Source organism: Mobula hypostoma, chromosome X1 (genome assembly GCF_963921235.1).
Source record: "Mobula hypostoma chromosome X1, sMobHyp1.1, whole genome shotgun sequence".
Lineage (NCBI taxonomy): Eukaryota > Metazoa > Chordata > Chondrichthyes > Myliobatiformes > Myliobatidae > Mobula > Mobula hypostoma.
In genome coordinates, this window is record NC_086128.1 from 25,825,542 (window position 1) to 25,845,822 (window position 20,281).

Below are 20,281 nucleotides of genomic sequence, written 5' to 3' on the forward strand. Positions count from 1 at the left end.
GGCGAAGTGTAACGTGAACGTCTGTGAGGGCCTAGTCTACACAGCAACCTGAGGTTTTCTGAGGAATGACCTGCATGTATTGATAGTGATAAATTGTTATTGAAATGCCCCTTATATACCTGCCTGTACTATTCCCCCTAGCCGAATGTTTCACCCACCCACCACTCTCTGTGTAAAGAACTAACCTCTATACTTTCCTCTAGTCACCTTAAAATTATACCCCATGGTATTAACTATTGCTGTCATGGAAGAAGATCCCTGGCCATCCACTCGATCTATGCTTCTTATCTATGGCTCTTAACTGCAGTGATTGGGCTCTGTACTGTCATGGGACAGTAGTCGACGACATTATTCCCATTGGATTCTGCTGCTCATTGAAGGATTATTTTTGTTTTGCAGTGAAGCCTTTGCTCCTCATTTCAATTATTGTGTCTCCACAGAGATGCAGGCATTGGCGGAACTGATTGGTCCATATGGGATGAAGCACCTGAGTGAGCACCTGATGTGGCACATCACCTCACAGATGAACGAGCTGAAGGTAGGCACTGTGTCTTTGAGCAGTCAGTGCAGGCGTCCTGTGGAATACTGCCTTGACCAATTCCACTTTCCATCTGGACTCGAGGGTGTCTGCCTAAACGTGACTTCCCAACTTTTATACTTGACGCCCTGACCAATGAAGGCGTGTACCCCCACGTGCCTTCTCTAATATCTGATCTACAACTGTCACCACTTTCAGGGAGTGGGTCCTTTGCACACCAAGATCCCTCTGTACATCAGTGCTTCTAAAGGTCTTGCCTTATCCCCTTTGCAAATCATTGGGTAAATGTAAAGCTGAGGTTGATGGCTTCTTGATTAGTAGGGGTGTTAATGGTTACAGGGAGATGGCAGGAGAATGGGGTTGAGAGGGATAATTACAGGGAGGCTCTACAGACCAAATGGCCGAAATCTGCTCCTCTGTCTTATCGTCTTATGGTCTTAATCATTGGTAACATATCTGCTTCCATTACTTCCCTTGGCAGAATGTTCCAGGCACCCACCACTCAAGGTTCAAAGTGAATTTATTATCAAAATACATACATATACGTATGTCACAATATACTACCCTGGTAGCCATTTTCTTGCAGGCATTCACAGTAGAATCAACGAAAAGCTACACACAAAGACTGACAAACAACCCCCCCGATGTGCGAATACAAAATGAAATAAATAGATAAGTAAATAAATAAAACTGAGTTGTAGAGTCTTTGAAAGTGAGTCCATAGGTTGTGGAATCAGTTCAGTGTTGAGCTAAGTGAAGTTATCCACACAGGTTCAGGAGCCTGATGGTTGTAGGATAATTACTGTTCCTTAGTCCCTATGTAGAAAAACTTTTCTTTTACATCTCCTTTAAACTTTCCCCCTCTCACCTTAAATCTATGCCCCCCCCCAAGTGTTTGATATCCCCACCCTGGGGGAAAGGACTCTGACAATCCACCCTGTCTATGCCTCTCATAATTTTACAGACTCCTGTCAGCCTCTGACACATTCTTCCAAACTCCAAGGAATATAGGCCTATCCAAACTCCAGGCACTGACTTCATTGACTTCTTTCCCCTTTGACATTCCAGAAAACCATAGGAGCAGAATTAGGCCATTTGACCCATCATGGCTAATTTATTATCTGCTCAACCCCATTCTCCTGCCTTCTCACTGTAACCTTTGACACCCTAACTAATCAAGAATCTATCAACCTCCACTTTAAATACACCCAATGATTTGGCCTGCACAGCCGTCAGTGGCAATGAATTCCACAGATTCAATGGTTTAAGAAATTCCTCCTCGTCTCTGTTCTAAAGGGTGTTCCTTCTATTTTGAGGCTGTGCCCTCTGGTCCTCAACTCCCTTAATATAGGAAACATCCTTTCCACGTCTATTCTGGTTGGGGAATGTGGTCAGGCTTTGAGAACCCTGCTGAGGTATCTGTTGACACCTTGACGTGGAAGATTGCTGTCTCGGTGTCCTTCAATTCTACCATTCCTGTCATTTCCTGACCATTGCATTTTGTAGTTAGTGAATTCTTATCCTTCTTTCGAATGAGTTCAAAGCCTAACTGTATCCAAAAGTTTATTTATTAATTTATTGAGATGCAGTGTGCAGTTGGCCGCCGAGCAACCCTAGCCTAATCACGGGACAATTTACAATGACCAGTTAACCCTACCAACCGATACATCTTTGGACTGTGGGAGGAAACCAGAGCACCCGGAGGAAACCCATGTGGTCACGGGAGAACGTATAAACTCCTTACAGGCAGGGGTGGGAAACGAACCCGGGTCGCTGCTGACCAAGCTAAAATGTACGCAAGTGAGGAGGGAGAGATGTGGGTGAATGACAGTTTACCCTTCGTTGTTTAAACAGAAACTGGTGGTGGAGAACATGGATATCCTGGTCCAGGTGTGGGCCAACGTTCGGAAACCCACTGTGATGGCCAACCTAGCCAAGCGCCTAACATGTAAGTGGCATAACATTATCGCTTAGTTTGACCCTTTACACAATTGTACCCGATGCATAGCTGCCTGAATCCCTGCCATACCCTCTGGCCAGGAATGGACCCAGTGAATCCTGGCTGCACCACGCCCGAGGCGAGTATTCCCTTCACGAGATGCAAACCACACCCACACGTACAGCAGGACTTCAGAATCAGGTTGATTATCACCGGCACGTGACGTGAAATTTGTTAACTTAACAGCAGCAGTTCAATGCAATACATAACATAGCAGAGAGAGAGAAAAAAATAATAAATAAAACAAAACATAATAATAAATAAACAAGTAGATCAATTACGTGTATTGAATAGATGTTTAAAAATGCACAAAAACAGAAATACTGTATATTTTAAAAACAAAAGTGAGGTAGTGTCCAAAGCTTCAATGCCCAAGTGCCCATCTGAGTCTCTCTTGAATGTCCCTCATATTGGCCATTTCCATCTCAGGGAAAAAGTCTCTGGCTGTCCACTTGATCTATGCTTCTTATCATCTTGTACATTTCTATCGTCACCTCTCATCCTCCAAAGTGAAAAGCCCTAGCTCGCTCAACCTATCCTCATAAGACATGCTCTCTAATCCAGGGAGCATCCTGGTAAATCTCCTCTGCACCCTCTCTAAAGCTCTCACATTCTTTCCTATAATGAGGCAACCAGAACTGAACACAATACTCCAAGTGTGGTCTAACCAGGGTTTTATAGAGCTGCAGTATTACCTCCAGGCTCTTGAACTCAATCCCCTGACTAACGAAGGGCGACATACAATACGCCTTCTTAACCACCCTGTCAATTCGCATGGCAACTTTGAAGGATTTGTAGGCAAGTACTTCAAGATCCCTCTGTTCCTCCACACTGTTAAGAATACTGCCATTAACCCTGCATTCTGCCCTCAGACTTGATTTTCCAAAGATTAATCACTTCACATTTTTCCAGATTGAACTCCACCTGCCACTTCTCAGCCCATCTCTGTATCCTGTCATTGTCCTGTTGTAACCTACGACAATCTTCGACACCATCCACAACATCACCATCTTATGTGTCATCTGCAATCTTACTAACCCACCCTTCTGTTTCCTCATACAAGTCATTTATAAAGATCACAAAGAGCAGGGGTCCCAGAATAGATCCTTGTGGAACATGACTGGTCACCATCCTGCGGGCAGAATATGCACCATCTACAACCAACATCTTCTGTGGAGGAGCCAATTCTGAATCCACACAGCCAAGTTTCCCTGGATCCCATGCCTCCTGACTTTCTGAATGAGTATTGGGCACCTTGTCAAACATCATATTAAAATCCATACACACCGCATCCACTGCTCTGGCTCCATCAACTTATTTGGTCATTTCTTCAAAAAATTAAATCAGGCTCATGAGACATGACCTGCCCCTCACAAAGCCATGCTGACTCTCCCTAATCAGACTGTACTTCTCCAAATGCTCGTACATCCTGTCTCTAAGAATCCTCTCCAATAGTTTGCCCAGCACTGACCTAAGACTCACCGGTCTATAATTCCCAGGATTATACCTTCCTTGAACCCTGCAATCATGTGGCACTATTCCTATGGCCAGTGAAGATGCAACAATCATTGTCGAGAGAGCAGCAATCTCTTTCCTCACTTCCCGCAGTAACCCGGGGTATATCCTGTCCATCCCCAGGGACTTACCTGTGCGAATGCTTTTCAAAAGTTTCAGGGCATCCTCTATCTTAACATCAAGACGTTCCAGCCTATAAGCCTGTTTTACGCTGTCCTCACATTCGTCAAGGTCCATCTCACTGGTGAATACTGAGCCAATCTATTTATTAAGGAACTTCCCTGCCTCCTCCAACTCCAGGCACACATTTCCTCCTTTTTCCCTGATCGGTTCTACCCTCACTCTGGTCATCCTCCTATTCTTCACATATATGTAGAACTTCTTGGTGTTTTCTTTAACCCTACTCACCAAGGCCTTCTCATGTCCCATTCTAACTCTCCTAAGTCCACTCTTCAGCTCCTTCTTGGCTACCTTGTAACTCCCTTGAGCCCTGTCTGATCCCTGTTTCCTAAACCTTCGATAAGCTTCTTTCTTCCTCTTGATTTGATATTCCACATCTCTTGCAACCATGATTCTTTCATCCCCGCCTCACTGGGACAAACCTATCCAGAACCCCATGCAAGTGCTCCCTAAAATACCTCCACATTTCTATTGTTCATTTTCCTGAGTACATCTGTCCCCAATTTACACTCCCACGTTCCTGTCTAATAGCATCATAATCACCCTCCCACAATTAAATGTTTTCCAATAGTGTCTGCTCTTATCCCTCTCCAAAGCTCTGGTAAAGGTCAGGGACTTGTGGTCACCCACCGAGAGATCTGACACCTGACCTGGCTCATGCCCAACAGGACAATGACAGGATACAGAGACGGCCTCTCTACATATTGTGACAATGAAGGAAGGGTGACATATTTCCAAGTTAGGTTGGTGTGTGACATGGAGGGGAACCTGCAGGTGGCGATGTCCCCCTGTCCCCGCTGACCTTGTCCCTCTTGGTGAGTTAAGCAGGTGCATGTTATAGATGGTGCACTGTGCACCCAGTGGTGGGGGTAGGGAGTGTTTGGGAGATGGATGGGCTGCTGATTGAGTAGCTGATTGCTCCTGAATGTTTTTGAGCTTCTTGAAAGTTGGAGCTGCGCTCACCCAGGCAACTGGAAAGTGTTCCATCATTTCATTTTATAGGACAATGTTTCTCCTTGCTGAGTAAATCTCATTTATGGAACGATGGACAAATTACCTTTCCAGTTGGTTTTGTTTCCTGCTGACCAGCTTATCCTAGATCCCATGTGATTTCACCTTCTGCACTCTTTCCAGTTTACCCACGTCTTTCCTACGACAGGGTGACCAGAAACTGTACACAGTACTCCCAGTGTGGTCCCTCCATCGACTTGTACAACTGCAACATAATGTGCCAACTCCTGACTATTGAAGGCCAGCGTGCCAGACACCTTCACCCCCCTGTCTACCTGTGACACCACTCCACTCTCAACGAATGATACACTTGTACTCCTCGGTCACTCTGTTCCATCACACTCCCGAGTGTCCCACCATTCATCGTACAAGTCCCGTGCTGGGTTCACGTTCCAAGATGTGTCGGCCCACTTCCCTAACCACCACCACCCTCCCCTCCACCCCTGTAATTGACGATAATCTTCTTTACTATCAACAACCACTCCCAATTTCCTGTCATCAACAAGTTTTTGATTCCCCAACCCTGGGGAAAAAGTCAGTGTATACATCTGCCCTACAAGCCCAGACAAGTTTAGTGAGGTACATCTACAGTGAAAGATTCACTTGCAAACAGCCTGACAGGCACATAGGCTCTGACAACACACAAAAGGTGAACTATACACGAATTGTGCAATGCAGTGGAAGTGAGAGACCAAAGCAAGACCCAAGTGCAAAAATAACAAGCGCACAATCTGGGGTGGTGCAAAGTGGTCACGGTGTTGCTGTACTGAGGTGGTGATCAGGGTTGTGCTGGTTGGTTCAGGAACTGAATGATTGAAGGGAAGTAGCTGTTCCTGAACCTGGTGATGTGGGACTTCAGGCTTCTGTACCTCCTGTCCAATGGGAGCTGCGAGAAGATGGGATGGCCCGGATGGTGGGGATCTCTGATGATGTACGTTGCCTTCCTGAGGCAGCACCCCCTGTAGACACTACCGAGGATGGGGTACCCTTAATATACCGGGCAGATTCCACTACTCTCTGCGGCTTCTTACGTTCTTGTGCAGTCGAATTGCCTTATCAACTGAACCAGTCAGGACACTTCCAACAGTACATCTGTAGGAGTTTGTTAGCGTGTTTAGTGACAAGATGGAGCTCCTGAGAAAGTAAAGATGCTGGTGTGCCTTCCTTGTGACTGTGTCTGTGTGCTGGGCCCAGGACAGGTCATCGGGGCGTTAATGCCCAGGGATTTAACACAGCTGCGGAGTGTGCAGGGGAGAACTTGAGAGAAGTGAGAAGAGTGGCGTGCCCGAAGGTCAAAGGAGAGGACAGAGTGTACAGTTAATGGTTGACTTTGTGTCGCTCCCTGAAAGTGGCAACACAAGCGGACAGGGTGGTAAAGAAGATACACGGAGTGCTTGCCTTCGTCAGTTGGGACATTGAGTGCAAGTGGACAAGTCACATTGTAGCAGTATAAAACTCCATTCAGGCCACATCTGGAGTATTGCCTTCAGTCTTGGTCACACCATTACAGGGTGTGGGGGCTTTGCAGAGGGTGCAGAAGAGGTTCACGTGAATTAGAGGACATGAGCTGTAATAAGAGGTTGGACAAATTTGGGTTGTTTTCTCTGGAGAGGTGGAAGCTGAGGTTTCTAGGATAGATGTACCTGATAAACTCAGACCCTCTAGACTCCCTGGGGTGACTCTCCTCTCACCCTTTCCAGTTTAACCACGTCTTTCCTACGACAGGGTGACCAGAAACTGTACACAGTACTCCCAGTGTGGTCCCTCCATCGACTTGTACAACTGCAACATAATGTGCCAACTCCTGACTATTGAAGGCCAGCGTGCCAGACACCTTCACCCCCCTGTCTACCTGTGACACCACTCCACTCTCAACGAATGATACACTTGTACTCCTCGGTCCCTCTGTTCCATCACACTCCCGAGTGTCCCACCATTCATCGTACAAGTCCTGTGCTGGGTTCACGTTCCAAAATGCTTCATCTCACATTTACCTGTATTGAAATCCATTTGTCACTCCTTGGCCCACTTGCCTAACTGATCTTTGGCAAACCCATCAATGATACACCTCAGCCTCTGACCCCTTCCTTCTCCTCCACTGTTAGCAACGTCTAGTCAGCCAACAGTGAGCCTGCATTCAACCGATCTCAGTAACACTCACAACACGCTGGAGGAACTCAGCAGGTCAGGCAGCATCCGTGGAAACAATCAGTCAATGTTTCAGGCCGGAATCCTTCGTCAGGACTGTAGAGGGAAGGGACAGAGGCCCTATAGAGAAGGTGGGGGGAGGGTGGGAAGGAGAAGGCTGGTAGGTTCCAGGTGAAAAACCAGTAAGGGGAAAGATAAAGGGGTGGGCGAGGGGAAGCAGGGAGGTGATAGGCAGGAAAGGTGAAGAAAGAATAGGGGAAAGCTCAATGGGTAGTAGAAGGTGGCAGAACCATGAGGGAGGTGATAGGCAGTTGAGGGAGGGGGCAGAGTGACATAGGGATAGGGGAAGGAAGGAGGAGGGAATTACCGGAAGTTGGAGAATTCTGTGTTCATACCAAGGGGCTGGAGACTACCTAGATGGTATATGAGGTGTTGCTCCTCCAACCTGAGTTTAGCCTCATCATGGCAGTAGAGGAGGCCATTATGGACATATCTGAATGGGAGTGGGAAGCAGAGTTGAAGTGGGTGGCAACCGGGAGATCCTGTCTGTTGTGGCTGACCGAGTGGAGGTGCTCGATGAAGCGGTCCCCCAATCTGCGTCGGGTTTCACCGATGTAGAGGAGGCCGCACCAGGAGCACCGGATGCAATAGATGACCCCAACAGACTCACAAGTGAAGTGTTGCCTCACCTGGAAGGACTGTTTGGGGCCCTGAATGGTGGCAAGAGAGGAGGTGTAGGGACAGGTGTAGCACTTGCGCTTACAGGGATAAGTGCTGGGTGGGAGATCTGTGGGGAGGGACGTGTGGACCAGGACCGACCTCAGCCTCTCAGTCGACCCCTGACAGAAGAGGTGGTCATGGACATTCCACCGTAAGCCCTCCTGTCCCTTCATGATGCGTTGTATCTGCCTTAGGTGTTGGCTGCCAAGGTTGGTGAGGAACACCTGAAACTGGCACCGTCCCGTACCCCTCCTCATCTCAGTGAGGACGGTTCAGGTTGGCCCCTGGTCTTTTCCAGAACTTCCTGCAGTTCCTCCACAGGGATGGGGGAGACTTGCTCAAGAGCATGAGAATGCTCCCCAACACCCTCTGCTTGGGGCATCCAGCCAGAGTGGTATCCTGAGGGGCTGGTCTCCCCGTCACAGTCCCACCGGGCTGGGGAACGATGTACGGACTTTGTTGTTTCTGGGGTGGGCAGCTCCCGACATCCATGAGGTCAGGATGGATGACCTGACCTTCACAGGCAGCTCTAAGAGGATCCCCACGAGAGGGGATTGGGGTCAGCAATCAAGGGATTTGTCTTTTCCCCTGAGGGAGCGAAGGCTGAAACCCCTCCCAATCCGCAGTAGTGGACTCCCTTCCATCAGGGGACCCATCCTCCATCTCAGAGGGCGGGTGTCTCCTCAGAGGGCTGTGGAGGCTAGGTGACCTCCATCATGGAGGAAGTCTCTGCCTCCACTGCTCCCTCTCCCTGCCCAGCTCCCCAGCACCTGGCTCTGCCTCTGGGCAGGAGGGCTCCCCAGGGTCAGGCTGAAAGGTAGGCTCAGGCCTGGAATGGTTGTCTAGGGGATGGGCCTCGATGTTTCTTGTCTTCCTCCACACCTTCCTGCCCCTTGGGCAGAGCCCTCCCCCCTCGCCAGCTCATGGTGACCCCTCCCCCTGCCCACGACTCTGGCATGGGACAGAGAGGTGGGGTGGCAGTAGCACAACTGGCTGAAGAATCAGGTAAACTTGTCTTGGGTCTAATTCCTGCTGTGTTATTCCAGCTTCTGAAAATGTCCTGAAGAGGATGATGATCATTGGAGTGATCCTGACCTTCCGATCAATGGCACAGGAAGCACTTCATGATGTAAGTGGCAGCACGTGCTTTCTGTTTTTTTAACTGGAATGCACGGGTTATGTTGATTCAGTAGGAGTGTACTCTGCACTGAACCCAGTGGGCTCTTCATATTCCTGACTTTTCCAGCAGCCCTCATCGTGCCCCTGTGACCAGGAGCGCAAAGTTTGAGAGTTCCTAGTGGCTCTGTCAGCCAGGCTGTCTCTGGTCTGTCAGTGCTACGTCTGTTGGTGCAAGAGCAGGTCCAGGTTTAGAGCTTGGTGACTTATACTGAGGGGAGGCTGGTGTTGAATTGCTGAGCTGTTATTGATAACCTGGACATCCACAGTTCCCCGGATACACTGTTCCACATCCTTCACTCTCTGGAAAACACATTTCTCCTGAACTCTCACCATTTCACTTTTGAATGACTCCCACGTGTGGGATGCAGATCTACCTCTGAGTAGCTGGTTCCAGTGTACGTTTTGCCAGTGCTGGTTAATGATATTGAGATGGCCTTCCTCCAGCTCATCCTTCAATGTCCAGACCATCTTTATCCCTTTCCCTAACTACTTTGAACCTGACTGAGTTATGGTCACTGTACTCAAAGTGCTCCCCCACTGACCCCACAACCACTTGCCCACATTTGCCCCCCAAGATAAGGTCCAGTACTGCCCCTCCTCTCGTTGGACTGTCTACAGTCTGGCTCACAAAGCTCCCTGGCATCCATATGAAAAATTTCACCTGCTCCAGACCTTTCTTACGAAGGGTAGTCCAAGGAATTATTAGGGACGTTGGAGTCTCCACTACTATAACATTCTTCTGTTTACACATCTCTGTGTTTTGTCTCTGGATCTGCTCCTCTGTCTAAGAAACCTCTAGTATACTTCCAGTAAAGTAATTGCCCTCTTCTCATTTCCCACACTCTTACCCACTCAGCCTCATTTGAAGAACCTTCTGAGCCATCCTCCCTTGTTATTGGACTGATAGCCTCGGTGAATAATGCCAAGCTCCTGTCCTCCTTTATTTCCTCCCTTGTTATACCTGAGGATCCTCTCGCCTGGAACAGTGCTCTGCTAGTCCTGCCCCTCTTTCAATCAATATTCCCCCGTGACGATTAACTCTCAAAGTTTCACTGCCCTCGCTGATCAGGCTCCTTACATTAAACTCATGTTGTTTCTTTTGCTTTGCCAGGTTTTATCCGGCCACATCCCGTTTCTCATGGGTTCCATGAATATTCTGAGTGATATCGCCAGCTTAACTACTGAAAGAAAGGTACGAGGTTTGCATGATCGATGATTACTTGTCTGTCGTATCTGACGATGGCAGCCTGAAAAATCCTGAGAGGGAGAGTTCTGAAAGTGGAAAAACCGGTGCACTTGATTGATTGGTGTATAAATTGATTTTGGTACCAAAAAAAAGGCTCAATGAGGCATTGGTCAGGCTGCACTTGAAGTATTGTGAATGGCTTTGGTCCTCTTATTTAAAAAAAGGATGGGCTGACATTGGAGAGGGTCCAGAGAAGGTTCATGAGAATGATCCCAGGAATGAAAGGGTTAACATATGTGGACCGTTTAATGGCTCTGGGCCTGTACTCACTGGAGTTTAGAAGAATGAAGGGGGGGGGTGAATCTCATTGAAATTTATTGAATGTTGAAAGGCCTAGATTGAGTGGAAATGGAGAAGATGTTTCCTATAGTGGACAAGTCTAGGTCCAGAGGGCACAGCCTCAGAATACAAGACATCTCTTTAGAACAGAAACGAGGAGGAATTTCTTTTGCCAGAGGTTGGTGAATCTGTGGAATTCATTGCCACAGATGGCTGTGGAAGACAAGTCATTGGGTATATTCAAAGTGGAGGTTGAAAGGGTTCTTAGTTAATAAGGACGTCAAAGGTTGTGGGAGGAAATAGGGGAATGGTGTTAAGATTGATAATATATCAGCCATGATGGAGTAGACACAATGGGTTGAATGGCCTGTTCTGCTCCTACATCTCATGGCCTTACAGGCCAGAATGCTAGAAACACTCAGGCAGTGTCTGTTGAACGAGGAAGAGTTAATGCTTCAGGTTACTGACCTTTTCTCAGGACCTGGACTGGCAAATCAGCATGTTGAACAATATAAAGAGGGAGTGCAAGATACACTCAGAGTAAGGATATGACTGATCTGGACAAATGTTGAAGGATTTGGCTGTGGGACTGGATTAGTGCAAACGTCTCAACGTTCAGTGTCATGGGACCAATGTGGATTGAAAAGCCACAATGGATTGAACTAAGGGAAACACTAGAGCGGCTGAATAGTCTTTGTTCCAGTGAAATCTTCAGGTATATATTGATGTTAATGGACATCAGTTGCCACAATCATTCACCTTCAACTGTGCACACTCCGTTCACTAACCTCTGCAGGCAAGTCTGCCCATCGAGGATCAGACTAGGTTTTTGCTCAGAGAATCATGGGATCGCACAGTGCAGCAACAGGCCATTTGGCCCACTGTGCCCTTGCTGACCCATTTCCCAGCACTTGGCCTGTAGCTCTCTCTGTTTTAGCGATTCAACTTTTGACTCAGGTGCTCCTTGAATATTTTGGGATGCCAAAATGACTCTGCCTCACAGTTCCAGACCTCTGAAGGTGTCTGTGTGAAGTCTGTACTTTGTTCTCCCATGACGGCGTGTGTTTCCGTGCGGGGGCCCTGATTTCCTCCCACATCCCAATGACATGTGGGTTGGTGGGTTAATTGGCCATTCTAAACTTCTCCCCGACTGTCTGGGCGAAGGGCAGTATCTGGCAGGAGCTGATGGGAATGTGGGCAGTTAACCCAGTACAGAAACAGATCCTTCTAGGGTTAGGATGAGCGTAGACTGAGGGTAAAAATGGGAGCCCAGTGTTCAGCATGGACCTAGTTGCCTGAAGGGTCTGCTTTCATGCTATACAGCTCATTAAAGCGTGGGGAGCGGGGGGGGGGAGTGTCCTAACTGAGGACAACAAAATCATTTGGGGCATAGGTAGGTGACCTGCTCAGAAAGTGTCCTTATAGTGGAATCAATAACCAGTGGCTATGGGTTTGGGGCAAGGGGAGGGTTATTTAGAGGGGATCTGAGGAGCAATATTTTCCCCCTGAGGGTGATTAGAATCCGGACACCCTGCCTGAGGGGGTGGTGAGGGCAGAGACTCTCACAATGTTTTGGGACCAGCACTTGAATCATGCTGGTAAATGGCATTTGTGTAGATGGGTACACAGAGTCACAGAGCTGTACAGTGCAGAAAATGGCCCTGACCATGCTGACCAAGGTGCACACTCAAACTAATCCCATGTCCCAGAATGTAGCCCATATCCCACTAAACTTTTCTCATCCATATACCTATCTACATATTTTATATGTATCTAATGTACTTGCCTCAATCACATCCTCTGGTAGCTGGTTCTGTATATCTACTGTGCGAAAACCCTTGCCCCTCACGTTCTTACTTAACCCCTCACCTCTAAACTTAAAGCTATGTCTTCCAGTTTTCGATTCCCCAACTCCTATGTTCCAAGGAGGAATGGCTCAGCCTGTAGAAACTCGAATACTTAGATGTTCAGTCCTGCAGCATCCTCATTAATCTTCTTTGCACTCTTTCCAGTGTAATCTCAGCCTTCCTGTAACAGGGAGACCAAAATTGAACACAATACTCCAAGCGCGGCCTCACCAATCACTTGTACGTTTGCGACATTGCTGCGTGCCTTCTATAATCAATATGCCCATCATTTCACGTCGTGGGTCAGCACGTCACAGGCACCACCCTCCCCTCCACGGACTCTGTCTATATTTCTCACTGCCTTGATTAAGCAGCCAACATCATCAAAGACAATCTCATTTCTCCCCGCTCCCATTGGGCAAATGATAAAAAGCCTGAAAGCTCACACCACCAGGCTCAAAGACAGCTTCTACCCCACTGTTATCAGACTATTCAACAGTCCCCTAGTACGATAAGATGGACTCTTGACTTCACAATCTACCTCGTTATGATCTTGCAGCTTATTGTCTGTAACACTTTATTCTTCATTCTGTTACTGCTTTTCCTTGTACTACCTCGATGTACTGATCTGATGAAATGAACTGTATGGATGGCATACAAAACAATGTTTTTCTCTGTACCTTGGTATATGTGACAATAAAGCAATTTACCAACTTAATTTACAAAGTTACCAGACTGATGAAGGCCAGCATGCCAAAGCCTCCTTCACTGCCCTGTCCACGTCAGGCTCATTTTAAGAGAACTATGCATCCATAAATCAAGGTCTCTCTGTTCTACAACAGTATCCAAGGCTCTTCCATTCAATGTAAGAGTCCAACTTTGATTTGTCCTTCCAAAATGTAACACATCGCACTTATCTGAATTAAATTCCATTTGCCATCCTCCTCTGGCCGATCCAGATCCCACTGCGATCCTTGATGCTCCTCTTCAATGCCTACAATGCCACTTGTTTTAATATCATCCTGAAAACTTACTGATTCTCATACACGAGAATCACTGATATAGATAACAAACGTCAGTGGGCCCAGCACCGACGTCTGAGGCACGCCGCTAGTTATGGACCTTCAGTCTGAGAAATATCCTTCCAACATGAGGTGACTTTAAACTAGAATGGTTGGGGGGTGGGAATCAAATTAAAGCGGCTAGGTGTGAGGAGGTTAGTTCACAACAGAGGGATGCGAACCAGTGCAGAGAGACAGAGGGGTGTAAAGTGAGCGTAGAAGCAAAAAGTACAAAGGGGAAAAGTAAAAGTGGCAGGCCGACAAATCCAGGGCAAGCATTAAAAAGGGCTAAGAGAGTTGTAAAAGAGCGCCTGAAGGCTTTGTGTGTCAATGCAAGGAGCATTCGTAATAAGGTGGATGAATTGAAAGTGCAGATTGTTATTAATGATTATGATATAGTTGGGATCACAGAGACATGGCTCCAGGGTGACCAGGGATGGGAGCTCAACATTCAGGGATATTCAATATTCAGGAGGGATAGACATGAAGGAAGGGGAGGTGGGGTGGCGTTGCTGGTTAAAAAAGAGATTAACGCAATAGAAAGGAAGGACATAAGCCGAGAAGATGTGGAATCGATATGGGTAGAGCTGCGTAACACTAAGGGGCAGAAGACGCTGGTGGGAGTTGTGTACAGGCCACCTAACAGTAGTAGTGAGGTCGGAGATGGTATTAAACAGGAAATTAGAAATGTGTGCAATAAAGGAACAGCAGTTATAATGGGTGACTTCAATCTACATGTAGACTGGGTGAACCAAATTGGTAAAGGTGCTGAGGAAGAGGATTTCTTGGAATGTATGCGGGATGGTTTTTTGAACCAACATGTCGAGGAACCGACTAGAGAGCAGGCTATTCTGGACTGGGTTTTGAGCAATGAGGAAGGGTTAATTAGCGATCTTGTCGTGAGAGGCCCCTTGGGTAAGAGTGACCATAATATGGTGGAATTCTTCATTAACATGGAGAGTGACGTAGTTAATTCAAAAACAAAGGTTCTGAACTTAAAGAGGGGTAACTTTGAAGGTATGAGACATGAATTAGCTAAGATAGACTGGCAAATGACACTTCAAGGATTGACGGTGGATATGCAATGGCAGGCATTTAAAGGTTGCATGGATGAACTACAACAATTGTTCATCCCAGTTTGGCAAAAGAATAAATCAAGGAAGGTAGTGCACCCGTGGCTGACAAGAGAAATTAGGGATAGTATCAATTCCAAAGAAGTAGCATACAAATTAGCCAGAGAAAGTGGCTCACCTGAGGACTGGGAGAAATTCAGAGTTCAGCAGAGGAGGACAAAGGGCTTAATTAGGAAGGGGAAAAAAGATTATGAGAGAAAACTGGCAGAGAACATAAAAACGGACTGTAAAAGCTTTTATAGATATGTAAAAAGGAAAAGACTGATAAAGACAAATGTAGGTCCCCTGCAAACAGAAACAGGTGAATTGATTATGGGGAGCAAGGACATGGCAGACCAATTGAATAATTACTTTGGTTCTGTCTTCACTAAGGAGGACATAAATAATCTTCCAGAAATAGTAAGGGACAGAGGGTCCAGTGAGATGGAGGAACTGAGCGAAATACATGTTAGTAGGGAAGTGGTGTTAGGTAAATTGAAGGGATTGAAGGCAGATAAATCCCCAGGGCCAGATGGTCTGCATCCCAGAGTGCTTAAGGAAGTGGCCCAAGAAATAGTGGATGCATTAGTGATAATTTTCCAAAACTCGTTAGATTCTGGACTAGTTCCTGAGGATTGGAGGGTGGCTAATGTAACCCCACTTTTTAAAAAAGGAGGGAGAGAGAAACCGGGGAATTATAGGCCGGTTAGCCTAACGTCGGTGGTGGGGAAACTGCTGGAGTCAGTTATCAAGGATGTGATAACAGCACATTTGGAAAGCGGTGAAATGATCGGACAAAGTCAGCATGGATTTGTGAAAGGAAAATCATGTCTGACGAATCTCATAGAATTTTTTGAGGATGTAACTAGTAGAGTGGATAGGGGAGAACCAGTGGATGTGGTATATTTGGATTTTCAAAAGGCTTTTGACAAGGTCCCACACAGGAGATTAGTGTGCAAACTTAAAGCACACGGTATTGGGGGTAAGGTATTGATGTGGATAGAGAATTGGTTAGCAGACAGGAAGCAAAGGGTGGGAATAAACGGAACCTTTTCAGAATGGCAGGCGGTGACTAGTGGGGTACCGCAAGGCTCAGTGCTGGGACCCCAGTTGTTTACAATATATATTAATGACTTGGATGAGGGAATTAAATGCAGCATCTCCAAGTTTGCGGATGACACGAAGCTGGGTGGCAGTGTTAGCAGTGAGGAGGATGCTAAGAGGATGCAGGGTGACTTGGATAGGTTGGGTGAGTGGGCAAACTCATGGCAGATGCAATTTAATGTGGATAAATGTGAAGTTATCCACTTTGGTGGCAAAAATAGGAAAACAGATTATTATCTGAATGGTGGCCGATTAGGAAAAGGGGAGGTGCAACGAGACCTGGGTGTCATTATACACCAGTCATTGAAAGTGGGCATGCAGGTACAGCAGGCGGTGAAAAAGGCGAACGGTATGCTGGCATTTATAGCGAGAGGATTCGAGTACAGGAGCAGGGAGGTACTACTGCAGTTGTACAAGGCCTTGGTGAGACCACATCTGGAGCATTGTGTGCAGTTTTGGTCCCCTAATCTGAGGAAAGACATCTTTGCCATAGAGGGAGTACAAAGAAGATTCACCAGATTGATTCCTGGGATGGCAGGTCTTTCATATGAAGAAAGACTGGATGAACTGGGCTTGTACTCGTTGGAATTTAGAAGATTGAGGGGGGATCTGATTGAAACGTATAAGATCCTAAAGGGATTGGACAGGCTAGATGCGGGAAGATTGTTCCCGATGTTGGGGAGGTCTAGAACGAGGGGTCACAGTTTGAGGATAGAGGGGAAGCCTTTTAGGACCGAGGTTAGGAAAAACTTCTTCACACAGAGAGTGGTGAATCTGTGGAATTCTCTGCCACAGCAAACTGTTGAGGCCAGTTCATTAGCTATGTTTAAAAGGAAGTTAGATATGGCCCTTGTGGCTACAGGGGTCAGGGGGTATGGAGGGAAGGCTGGGTTCTGAGTTGGATGATCAGCCATGATCATAATAAATGGCGGTGCAGGCTCGAAGGGCCGAATGGCCTACTCCTGCACCTATTTTCTATGTTTCTATGTTTCTATGTAACATCACCCTGCCAAAATGTAACACCTCACACTTATCTGAATTAAATTCCTTTTGCCATTCCTCAGCCCACCTACCTGGCCGATCAAGGTCCCATTGCAATCCTTGATTGTCTATGACACCACTTCTTTTAGTTTCATCAGCAAACTTACTAACTATTGCTCATATATTCTCATCTAAATCATTGATAGAGATGAGAAATGGGCTCAGCAGAGCTCTGGAGCACACTATTAGTTACAGACATCCAGTCAACATCACCCTCTATTTCCTACTATCTAGCCAATCTTGTTTCCAGTTTGCAAACACTGCTTGGATGTCATGCAATGTAACCTTCCAGAAAAGCCTACCATATCGAACCTTATCAAAAGCATTACTGAAATCCACACATACTATGTCTGTCACCCTTCCCTAGTCAACTATCCTCACTGCTCATCAAAAAACTCAAATTTGTAAGACAAGATCTCCAACACACAAAACCATGCCCTAATCAAACACTGCCTTTCCAAACATACATTATCCCTCAGAAACTTACAATAGACAATAGACAATAGGTGCAGAAGTAGACCATTTGGCCCTTCGAGCCTGCACCGCCATTCTGAGATCATGGCTGATCATCTACTATCAATACCCGGTTCCTGCCTTGTCCCCATAACCCTTGATTCCCCTATCCATAAGATATCTCTCTAGCTCCTTCTTGAAAGCATCCAGAGAATTGGACTCCACTGCCTTCTGAGGCAGCACGTTCCACACCTCCACAACTCTCTGGGAGAAGAAGTTCCTCCTCAACTCCGTCCTAAATGACCTACCCCTTATTCTTAAACCATGCCCTCTGGTACTGGACTCTCCCAGCATCTGGAACATATTTCCTGCCTCTATCTTGTCCAATCCCTTAATAATCTTATACGTCTCAATCAGATCCCCCCTCAATCTCCTTAATTCCAGCGTGTACAAGCCCAGTCTCTCTAACCTCTCTGCGTAAGACAGTCCGGACATCCCAGGAATTAACCTAGTGAACCTACACTGCACCTCCTCCACAGCCAGGATGTCCTTCCTTAACCCTGGAGACCAAAACTGCACACAATACTCCAGGTGTGGTCTCACCAGGGCCCTGTACAAATGCAAAAGGATTTCCTTGCTCTTGTACTCAATTCCCTTTGTAATAAAGGCCAACATTCCATTAGCCTTCTTCACTGCCTGCTGCACTTACTCATTCACCTTCAGAGACTGATGAACAAGTACTCCTAGATCTCTTTGTATTTCTCCCTTACCTAACTCCACACCATTCAGATAATAATCTGGCTTCCTGTTCTTGCTCCCAAAGTGAATAACCTCACACTTATTCACATTAAACGCCATCTGCCAAGTTTCTGCCCACTCACCCAGCCTATTCAAGTCACCTTGAATTCTCCTAACATCCTCATCACATGTCACACTGCCACCCAGCTTAGTATCATCAGCAAACTTGCTGATGTTATTCACAATGCCTTCCTCTAAATCATTGACGTAAATCGTAAACAGCTGTGGTCCCAATACCGAGCCCTGTAGCACCCCACTAGTCACCACCTGCCATTCCGAGAAACACCCATTCACTGCTACCCTTTGCTTTCTATCTGCCAACCAGTTTTCTATCCATGTCAATATCCTCCCCCCAATGCCATGAGCTCTGATTTTACCCACCAATCTCCTATGTGGTACCTTATCAAATGCCTTCTGACAGTCAAGGTACACCACATCCACTGGATCTCCCGCGTCTATCTTCCTGGTTACATCCTCGAAAAACTCCAATAGATTAGTCAAGCATGATTTTCCCTTGGTAAATCCATGCTGGCTCGGCCCAATCTTATCACTGCTATCAAGATATGCCACTATTTCATCTTGAATAATGGACTCTAGCATCTTCCCCAGTACTGATGTTAGGCTAACAGGGCGATAGTTCTCTGTTTTCTCCCTCCCTCCTTTCTTAAAAAGTGGGATAACATTAGCCACTCGCCAATCCTCAGGAACTGATCCTGAATCTAAGGAACATTGGAAAATGATCACCAATGCATCCGCAATTTCCAGAGCCACCTCCTTTAGTACCCTAGGATGCAGACCATCTGGACCTGGGGATTTGTTAGCCTTCAGTCCCATCAGTCTACTCATCACCGTTTCCTTCCTAATGTCAATCTGTTTCACTTCCTCTGTTACCCTATGTCCTTGGCCCATCCATACATCTGGGAGATTGCTTGTGTCTTCCCTAGTGAAGACAGATCCAAAGTACTTATTAAATTTGTCTGCCATTTCTCTGTTTCCCATAACAATTTCTCCCAATTCATTCTTCAAGGGTCCAACATTGTTCTTAATTATCTTCCTTCTCTTCACATACCTAAAAAAACTTTTGCTATCCTCCTTTATATTCCTAGCTAGCTTGCGTTCATACCTCATTTTTTCTCCCCGTATTGCCTTTTTAGTTAAGTTCTGTTGCTCCTTAAAAATTTCCCAATCATCCTTCTTCCCACTCACCTTAGCTCTGTTATACTTCTTTTTTAATGCTATGCTATCTCTGACTTCCTTTGTCAACCACTGTGGCCACTTTCCCCCCCTTGAATCCTTCCTTCTCCGGGGGATGAACTGATTTTGCACCTTGTGCATTACTCCCAAAAATACCTGCCATTGCTGTTCCACTGTCTTTTCTGCTAGGATATCCGACCAGTCAACTTTGGCCAGCTCCTCCCTCATGGCTCCATAGTCTCCTTTGTTCAACTGCAATACTGACACTTCTGATCTGCCCTTATCTCTCTCAACTTGCAGATAAAAACTTATCATATTATGGTCACTACCTCCTTACCTACCACAGGCATTAGGCCAACAGGTCTATCCTTACATTCCTTAAATAAAGGCAGACATTTGCTATCCTCCAGTCCTCCAGCACCTCACTTGAGGATAGCAATGTGGTAAATACCTCAGTGAGATTTCCCACAGTGCCTTCTCCAGCATCCCATTATGTTCTTGGGTAAACCTCATCTGGACCTGCGGATTAATCTACCTTCACACATCCTTACACATACAACACTTCTTCTACTGTCATATGGATGGCTCCAAAAAACATCTCCATTAACTTTGCCATGCTCCCAGGTCTTCATAACTTTCTCCATGGCAAAAACAGAGAAGAAATAATCATCAGGAACTCTACCCACCTGCAGCGGTTTCATACATTGATCTTTATCATGGTCTTTGAGGGTCCTATTCTCTCCTTAGTCACTCTTTGCCCCTTAATACATGTGCTTCTAAAATCTCTGAGAATTTTAACTTTCTCTGCCAATGCCATCCGCTCTTGGCCTTAACTTTATTTTTGAGTACATTCCGG

At 46.4% G+C, this 20,281-nt stretch overlaps 1 protein-coding gene across 1 annotated transcript in view; it reads left to right on the plus strand.

Moving 5' to 3' along the window:
* LOC134340473 (nck-associated protein 1-like) overlaps window positions 1–20,281 on the plus strand; it is a 111,461-nt gene that overhangs the window by 79,889 nt on the left and 11,291 nt on the right. The window contains exons 23-26 of the mRNA XM_063037780.1: window positions 441–538; window positions 2,393–2,486; window positions 9,158–9,240; window positions 10,402–10,482. Of these exons, the coding sequence (XP_062893850.1) occupies window positions 441–538; window positions 2,393–2,486; window positions 9,158–9,240; window positions 10,402–10,482 (356 nt within the window). The remainder of the gene's footprint in view (window positions 1–440; window positions 539–2,392; window positions 2,487–9,157; window positions 9,241–10,401; window positions 10,483–20,281) is intronic.